At 39.4% G+C, this 9,700-nt stretch overlaps 1 protein-coding gene across 2 annotated transcripts in view; it reads left to right on the forward strand.

Moving 5' to 3' along the window:
- The window catches only part of SLC25A40 (solute carrier family 25, member 40), a 28,441-nt gene extending 21,187 nt beyond the window's left edge, over positions 1-7,254 (forward strand). For both annotated transcript variants that reach the window (XM_009330537.1, XM_009330538.1), the window contains exons 10-11: positions 756-836; positions 6,638-7,254. In XM_009330537.1, coding sequence (XP_009328812.1) covers positions 756-836; positions 6,638-6,753 — 197 coding nt within the window. In that variant the 3' untranslated portion in view covers positions 6,754-7,254. The remainder of the gene's footprint in view (positions 1-755; positions 837-6,637) is intronic.
- Positions 7,255-9,700: the final 2,446 nt, after the last annotated feature.

The following is a 9,700-nucleotide window of genomic DNA, read 5'->3' on the forward strand; positions in this document are numbered from 1 at the left end:
TCTATTCTATGAAACTGTTTTGACTTTCATCTAGAAAAAAAATTTCTTACCCACTTTCATATTACAGATCAATGAAAACAGCATGTGCAAAAAATTCCTCCGTTTAAAACAGTTGCATATGTCTGCAATGCAGATTGCTTCTTGATGCTGCTGCAGTTAGGTTGCTTGTGGTATATGATTTAGCTCTACAAGGGACTGCGATCCACATCTCATAGACCTATACTTTCTTAAACTAACATAAATTTAGGGGGGGTTGATTTTTGTAAACTTAGATGTAACGTGTAGTGTCCTAGCTTAATTATTATATTCATTCTTATGATTCATGCTTATGATACCAATTTTCAAAACTTACCTTTAGATTCAGTTTACCATAAAGGTAAGTTCTTGGTTAAAAATCTGAATTGTGATGATCTTTTAGCTGTATGTATAAAGTGACATGGAGAGGGACTGGCTCATTTGAAAGCTAGATGACTTTTTTCAACCCTATCAGTTACTCTAATAAGGAATATTGTTTCTGTTTATATATCTTACTCCAGGAGTTACTACAGGTTTTTCCATGTCATGCTGTTTTCACTTGAGTATTTTATGAATTTGCATACTGTATGAATTTGACATCCTCTATAAATAGTATGGATAAAATTAACATAAAATTAATTAAACCTAATAATTACATCTGAAGTGACTGATTTCTAAAAATATTTTTCTGTGGCATTGTATATATTGCTTAATTCACTGTTTTCTTGTACTATATTGAGTTCCACAGAGGCACTGTACATCAACCTGGGCAGTTATGAGGAAAATTGTCGCTAAAAATGGGATTACTGGATTATTTGCTGGTAAATCTTTTGATATCTTTCTAAAAAAAACCTCAGACTAGAGAGAAAGTTTTTTAATCAGTAACAAGTGATTATAGATGTTAACATGCATAAGTTATACAATATTTCCATACCTGTGAACACTCTTAGTTATGGAATAGTTTGTATATATAAAGCAACAGACATGCATACCTACAGAGAGAATTTTGGTAATCTCTTCACAAATTACTAAGCTACAGCTATCCAAGATGGACACGATTTATTTAAAAAATAGAGGGATTGGGCTTGACAAATATGACTGTATTGGCCATTAAAAATGGTGGGAAAAGGTTCAGTTCAGGAAATAGGTTTTTTCAAATTTAAATAATTTGTTGATTTCTTAAACTGTAATACTTGGGTTTGTCAGAAGGAATTGGAAATACAAAGGAAATTTAATGGCTTGTAGGTTTGGAAGCTACAGTATGGAGGTGTTTCTAGACTCAGAAAGTTTCTTAGGTGCAGTTTTTAGTCCAGTGCTAAAAATTTCCAAACTGTCAGTACTGTTGCAGCACCTATATTTAGGAACAGCCATCCTAAGTTTTGTTCTTCATCTCATGCTAGTTTCTATACTCAACTTTTTTGGTTCTTTCTGTCTCAGAAACAGAGCTTAAGCTTCAGTGGTATTTTTCTGTCTCCCTTCTTAGTCTTTGAAGAAGATGCATTACTGAGAAACTAAGCAGTCTGAGTATGGAATAGATATTCTGAAGCAGATTTCACATAATAAAATACTGTTACTGGCCTGTGGAATGCTAGGCCCAGGATAGATCCCATCTATCCTATGATGCAGTCATTTTAAGTTGGACTTCAATGCAGTTTTTTACAGAGGACTGGAAGATATGGCAATTATATTAATATTTGTTTGTTTGCTAGATGGGAGTAGTTATGTTGAATACTGTATAATATTTGCAACATTCAAGGTCATGCAACAGCTATTCCCCAAGAATTTTTTCCTTTAGATTTTCTATCAAACTAGAAACATTATTTAAAATCTTTGTTAGATTTTTATGTTTAAACAGATGGAGAAACACAATCTTGACAATTTAATGAGTTCTGAATGAGTCAAAGAGTTTTTAAATTTTACTTGTATATTATCTCATGTGTACTCACACAAGTGTACACATCTGACATGACTTTCTTACCCTCACTGAACCTACCGAAGGACCACTGCTGCCCGGCTGTGTCCAGTGTTCAGCACATCAGTACATAGTTTAGTATGCAGCTGGTGCTCTTTCAGTTCCTCTGAGCCATTAAGTAAGACAGAATGTCACTGTTAATGTCAATTCCATTCAGCTGTGGAATTCCTTGATGTATTTTGTCTTTCTTCTTGCACGGACTGTCTTAAAGACTGTCTTTTAGTCTTTTTGATAGCTTTGGCAAAGATCACTTTTTAGCCCGGAACTATATGCAGTAGTTATTTCTACTGCTGATCAGCACAGATGTATCCCTGACCATCATCAGATATCTTGGCCATTTAAACCCTGCATATTTATGGAACAGAAAAGAAACCCCCAGGAATACCTTCTGGTGTCTTTTTCAAATCCTGGCAACCCTCTGAAACCAGTGAGCCCTAACTAATCATATGACGTAATTCTTGGTACTAACTCGAAGCCTCCAGCAACGAAGCTGGCCATTTTCTTGAGAGGCTCAGCAGTAAATATCCTCCTTATTTTCATCATTATGGCTCAATTGTAAGAGGACTTTCTGGCATCAAGGAGAGATCATAGAGGCTCCTGAGACCTCATGAGACTTATGAGTGTCTTTTCCACTGCATAACCAAACTGCCCTGCCCAAAACAGGGACTTCGTGAGCTGGCAAGTGTGACATAAGAGACAAGAAAAATTACATTCCAGCATTGGAGCAACAGTTCCTTGCTGTTACCTCATCCTGAAACTGAAGATTTCTTTTAATTCTTAAGATCTTTCAGGGAATGTTCCACTTCTGTAGTTACCAAAAAGGATTGACTCCCTTCTGAGATAATCACCAGTCCTTTCAGTAATTCATGGCGGATTTAGCCGGATCCCAGAATATTCTCTTGGAGAACGACATGGAAATTTTTTCACAGATTTGTAGATATTTGGCAGCAGCTATCATGAATCCTGCTGTCAGAGGTTTCTACTTGGCATGCTCTGTCAAGCAAAACAGGAAGAAAAGATTGGGTTTCCCAGAAATTTGAGTTCTTGCATTCTCTTCCCTTGTATTCTCATCTGTATTCTTGCATTCTCATCCTAAATAGCCATAGAATGCAACTTGTGTTTCTAGTTGCCAATCTGGTAACTAAAACCAAAAGTATTTTGATAGTTTAGCTATATGCTGCTCTCCCCACCCTACTTAATCTGGTAATCTGCAACTACCAGATACTCTTTACCCCATATGCACAGGAACTTCTCCAATAACTAAACTGAATGTCTATGTACCCTGGGAGAACTTTGTGGTGAACTACTGTGGGCCCAACTAGTTTTTAGGACAACCTGCAAGGTGAAGCTGGAACAACCATTGCCATCCTAATGGGAAGGTCTTCTTGGCTGTAAAGCTTAGCATGCCTGAGGAATACAGGTTTTAGTAGAAAACCTGCCTTTCTGTAAGAACATTATTGAAATAAAAAAATTACCAAGTCTTCACTTCTTAACGATCTTTGTACAATTTTTTGATCATTTGGTGTTGTATCTACTGTCCCTCACGAAATACAATATTGCAGCTCTGTAGCAAAGCAGAGCCTTAGACCAGACTATTCTCAAACTTCTGTCTCTGGAGCAGTAACAGTATCAGACCACAGCTGCTAACTTCTCTCCATGGAGCTACGAACTTTCTGTCGGCAGTCCTGAAGACGCCATTGGGAAGTGCCTGTTATTCTTCTGATGGTTGCAATTCCCTCTGTCTTTTCTCATTTCTTTGTCTTTTACATTAGTGTAGAACCCTACAACTTCTTTGTGTCTCAAGATATCTGCTGTGATGTTTAGTAAGTTGTAGGGATCTATTGTAATCATCATATAATTTGTCTCTCTTCAATCTCTCAATACATTATTCCTTCTTTCTCTGAGAGTCTACTTCAAGTGGAAATGCTTGTGTTCTGAATGGAGGGCATTTTTACAGTAGATTTGTCTATGCCTCATTATTTCATAGAGGCATGGGGGTGTTGGGGCCTAATGTGCATGGGGGAGGCTGAAAGTTTTCATCCATGGGTTCAAGAGCAGTAGTGTGGTGACTACAGAGCCATTTGAGAAAGAAGCTGGTATGTTCCTTTAGCTCTTCTAGATGTTTATTTTTGTACCTTACAGAAAGTCGTATTTTATATCTTACCTTCCAAAATACTTGTGCTTCACTGTGGTTCATCGCCGTTATCAAGTTTGTCTTAATAAACATCAGAGTGCTTAGCAAGATGTCTGCAGCCATTTCAGTCCGTATCAAATGAAATTGAGTATTTTTTTCCTGGATGATGGCTTGGTATGAGGTTCCTACTTCCTCCAACCTACCTATAACTAAACATTCTTCCACCATTCAAAGAAATGCATTTCATGGTGAATGCTTATAAGTTTTGCTTCACGCTGCTCAGTCCACAATTCATATCCAAATAAATATGAATATGGAGGTTACTGTGTTACATTTTGGGAGTGCACATGTATGCTGTGCTGTGATTATCTGTTAATGGAGTTCTTTGAGACCTGCCATCCACAAGTGCACTCACTATCTACCTTCTCTCCCTTTCCTGTATTGTGGCTGAATGGGAATTAAGAGGAAACTCAGGTGGTGCTGGGCATTTCCCACTCTGTGGGCCTGGGTATGCACGAAGGCAGTCTGGGATTGCCACCACATGTGACAGGAACTGAGAGAATGAGTTTCCAGCCTCACATGACAGTGCAAATGGGTATTCACAGTGTAAATGTTCAAGCTGATTACACATCCTCAGGAATTCTAATTACTGGTTCATATCTTTTTGTGAAGAACTACTGTCATTCATTAAACAAAAGCAAATCTTTACCTGGGGGTGAAACTTGGCCTTTGTTGAATACGTCCATTCAGGTAGTTCTATCAATAATTTACTAGCCCAAGTATTACCAGACTAAAACAGTATCACTTCGTAACTGAACTGTTTTTAAGGTTTTTTGTTTTTGAATATCCTCCTTTCTATGTATGGCAACTGGAGATTGAAAATTCAGCCTTGAATGTATTTGAAATGCTTATAGTCACAGAGTGCTCTCGACTTCCTCCATGTCCACCTCAGGATGCTCATCTCCCTGAGCTTTCTTACTTCCTCGGTACTTGTCACTCAGTTCCCCCCATGCCCTTCTCCCAGGCTGTAGGGGAAGAGATTCCCACGTCCTTCTGTCTTCAGCGAGTCTACCTGATGGGTGAGGCTGCTGTTGTCCTGTTCTGTGGAACGGCTAGGGCAATACTCTGTTGTTGCCATGCACAGAAGTCCTTCGTAATGCACGCTTGTTGTCATGTGTGACTCTGGTAGCCTAAGGAGGAAATGACAAGATATCGAGATTAAAATGATATTGAGATAAAAGCCTATAGTGGTTCATACTTAAATGGACAGCTGCAAGAGGCATTCCAAACCCAAGATACTTATCGGTGTTGACAGCACTGCATTGGTTCTTTGGGGTTCCTTGTGCGAATGGCTACACAGTTGGTTCAAGACTTGCAGGACTTGTGTTTGCTGAAAGAGATTAAATTGCTTTACTTGCTGTACAGTGATGACATAGCTGGGTAACAGGATTTGCCTGTTCCAGAGCCCTGATGCCAGCAGAATGCATGATACTACAAAGTATCAATGTTACTAGATTATTTTGGGTGGAATGTAGTTCATAGATGAGGACACCTACATTTAGGTCTCGACATGCGAGTAATGGGGCGTAGAGACGTTCTCTTGATCAGCCACTATCTCAGTTCAGTTGCCCACGTGTAGGTGAGGTGACTTGGGTGTATTCTGCCTGGCTTCCTGCTACGGTTCCAAAGGGACACAAGTTTTCCATAGGTCATGCGTCATCTGTACTAGCTGCATGCAGACGGCTTTGCATTTCAAGTGGAAGTAGGTGGCTGTCTGTAGACAAGTGGATTCAGCCTTATTTTCCTTCCTCTAGGTAAGGTGAATCACTTTCTAAACTCCACTGACAAGATCACAGTTGATTGTAATGGGAGACATTTAACGCCTAAATTCTACCGTTTATACACGTGACCAGGATCCTTCCGTTTCAGTAAAGGTGCTGTGGGTCTTAGGAGACAGTGGCAAGTGAATCACACTTTTCACTTAACAGTTGGCTTGAAGGGCTGAGACATATACCTGTGGCAGAGGGTACAGCCCAGCATGGTACTTGAGTCCTCTCCTCCCTAACTTTACCCATTTCAGGATTCAGGGCTTCCTGAACCTCTTGTTGTCCCACCTGAGAGGTCACAAGCCTCTGCTTGTCCCACATGAGCAGCAAGTTTGCACTGACACTTAGGGGAGGGCACACAGTCTGCCCCCGGGGCCACCTCTTCTGTGCTGGAGCGAAGTCACCCTGCGGGTCAAGGTGCTCCACCTCCATGGAGAGACAGGAGGGGCAGAGACACAGCGGGCTTGAGGCAGGCAGGCCGCACAGGATGGCATAGGTGAGTGCATAAGGTTATTACAGTGGTAATACCTACAGCCAGTAATTTCAGCGTTTTGAGGAATGTGGACAGGTAGAATCCCACTTCTACACCGATACGCTCTGGTATCAATAGATTGTGACCACTAAATGGTACTGCAGCGCTTCAGTCTGAAAACAAATGACAGTGAATACTTTCCTTTCTCTTCTGGGCAGGTATTATTCCACGGCTGTTTAAAGTTGCTCCTGCTTGTGCCATAATGATCAGCACATATGAATGCGGAAAGTCTTTCTTTTCTCATTTAAATGAAAAAATGGACCAGCATCCTTAATTCTCCTTCATCCGACTGTCTGAAGTCAAAATGTATGGTGAAATATATTGTGCCAAATTTGAATCTGTCAAGGCATTTTCTAGAGTTCCCGGTGAATTTCTGCCATTACATTTGGTAACTAAATACAACTTCATTTTTAACTGTTTCACAAAGGATAAATTCACTTTTTCTTTTTTCTTAAGACTAAGAAAATACACAACCCTTAACCTATCATTGAAGATTTTGTGACTTCTCTTGCAGCTAGAGAGAAAAAAGGAAAGAAAGGAGAAGGAAAAAAAAAATAGAGGTGCTCTGACTGTTCTTCAGTGATGATTAATAGTGAAAAAAAAAATTGAGGCTGGACAGAGCAATGAAGAATAACCTCTGCCACTGTGTTAGTTTTCAGTCCAACTAAAGATTTCTGTTGGGTGTTTAAAATGATAAGAAAATGTTTTGGGCTTCCAATTGTATGATATGGTTATTCCTCCATAAGGAGGTTGATATAGAATGAATTAAATAAACGGTTATTTATTCTTGCTTAATACATGTTTAATTCTGCGCATGTTTGTTATTTGCAGGTCTGTATCTTGTGCAAATGCATATTATAAAATAGTCTTTGGCTTCTTCTCAGGTTTATTTAAAATGAAAAATGCTTTAGCTCAAACTGGAAGAAGTACATCGTGCTCATTAGAAACCCAGAGAGCATGGTGAATACATCGATAGGTGCTGCAGTGGCGTTTTAGTTTGAGGTAATACTCTCAGAAATGAAAGCACGCCCAGGCGCTGAAGACAACTGCCTGTACAGGTGTTCTGGAGGAACGCTCCCTCGCATGTTTTTGGGAGGTGCAAGCTGTCACTGTCACAAGGCTCCAAGGCAGGGCCATACACAGTTCGTATGGGATCACCCGGTTTTGAAGGCCAAGTTTGCTGGCATAAACACAGCTGGTTCCATGCCAGTTTGACTCAGACGCGTATCTGTCTGAAGGCAAGAGCGCATTTAGTTTGCTCCTAGAGACGCAGCCATTGTCTGCTACGGTGCGCTGCACGCGCGTGGTATGAACAGCTGCAGCATCTCCTTGCCCATAGGCACTCGACTTACTGAATCAGAGCTTCCTCTCTATGATTTTTATTTTTTTTAAATTATTTTTTAACTACCCTCACTACATCCCTTCTTTCATGTATTTTCAGTAAAGCGGTAGACTTTTATTTTTTGTGTATTTTAATGAGGGAGCGTGCTGGTACAAAAGCAACTCAGCAGTCAGGTCATTAAGACACCAACTTTCGGGTGTGCTTTACCCAAGAAACCTTCTTCGTAGTAGAACAGGACTGAAGTCCGCATCCCAGCATGTGTTTGGCCTTGGTGAAAATCCATCACGCCCTGAAAAACGCTCAAGTTGTAAAGACATTAGGCACAAAGTTACAGCATACGGTGGAGGCAAGAGATGCTGCCACGGGAGATATTTGACACTGTTCCCCCATTGTGATTTTCAAAGTAATTTTACGCTACAACCTCAAAAATAAGGCCTAAGAGAAAGAAAGGAGTAACAGCAGATTTTGGACCACATTGAATGAAATACAGCAACAAAAACAAAGTCTCCCTGTTTTGCAAGAAAAGAATTTGCTATAAGCTCAGTAATACTGTAATTTGCTGAATGGTCTTATTTTTTCCTGTATGATTAAAACAGAGACAAAAACTAATAATTAGCGATGATACAAAATGTTTAATTTACATGCAACATTTATGGAACGTCAAGGCAACAAAACATACAGTTTTGGCATTTTTTCATTTTTTTTTAAAAATGATTAATGTTTAGGACTGAGAAAGACACGCATAACTGATTTCCCATGCACAAAAGGACACCCAGAAACTCACGGTGGTGTCAGACTACATAAAAGACTTCAGTTAAATGACTCATGAATTTCACACCAGTAGCTCCAAGAAAAGAGCCATCAGCGAACATGACTGAAGATCATGATCATAGCCCCCTCCAAAATACTGATGTCGTGGGACGTAGAAGTGTTTAACAGCAAACAAGACCAACTGAATCACCGTACCCTGATGTAGAATGTTAACTTGTGGAATCTGGATTCCCTCTCTGTATTTGTCGTAAAAATGCATCTCTAGTTTACAAATTAGTATTTGATAATGTTACTCAACTGCCATGAGAGAACAGGTGGTTAATGTGATAACAAAAAAAAAGTTACATGAAGCGATGGACATTCTGACAGTGTATGAAAGGATTTAATGATCAGAGTTTATTACAGAGAAATTAACTGGGTGGGTACACGAGGGCTTGAAAGACAAGGTCTGGTGGATTTTGCTAAGCTGCTTTAAAAATCTGCATTCAAATGGCATCAGTAGTTGTTTGCTTTGCCATGGATGCAGTAACCTCCAGCACTGTGGACCAGAGAGTTGAGGAGATGTGTCTTGAACCTCCTCCAGCTAAATCCAACAGCGCGTTGCATTCCGGAGAGGCGTAGCCTCATACTTACAAAGGCTAAACATTTCCTGTAGTTTTTAGTAAAGGTAAGAACAAATCCTCTTTCTTCCAAGCCCACCCTATGACGCAGATTATAGTAGTAGTGCCAAGGTACCGTTACAAGAGGCAAATCAACTAAAACCGTACAGAGTGTAGTGACATACTGTAAACACCTAAGAGTGAGCAATAATTAAAAATCTGTCTTGTATTGCAGCTACTCATGTAAACAATTTATGAAACTTCTTTGGCACAAAAAAGCATTTTCCCTAGCACTTATAAATACAATGTACTTACATGCATTTAAGTTTTGTTTAAAAAGTTACTAATCATACTGATAAGCACTACCTTGATTAGCAAAATTGTATCTTACAAAGAATTAAGAATATAGTTTGCAATTCAAAAATTAATTTGCAAACTTTGAAACTGTAGGGTAATCTGGAAAGTTAGTTTTCATTTAAAAAATGTATCCCTTTTTTTTTTCTTTTTTC

This window comes from Pygoscelis adeliae, unplaced genomic scaffold (assembly GCF_000699105.1).
Source record: "Pygoscelis adeliae isolate BGI_AS28 unplaced genomic scaffold, ASM69910v1 Scaffold27, whole genome shotgun sequence".
Classification (NCBI taxonomy): domain Eukaryota; kingdom Metazoa; phylum Chordata; class Aves; order Sphenisciformes; family Spheniscidae; genus Pygoscelis; species Pygoscelis adeliae.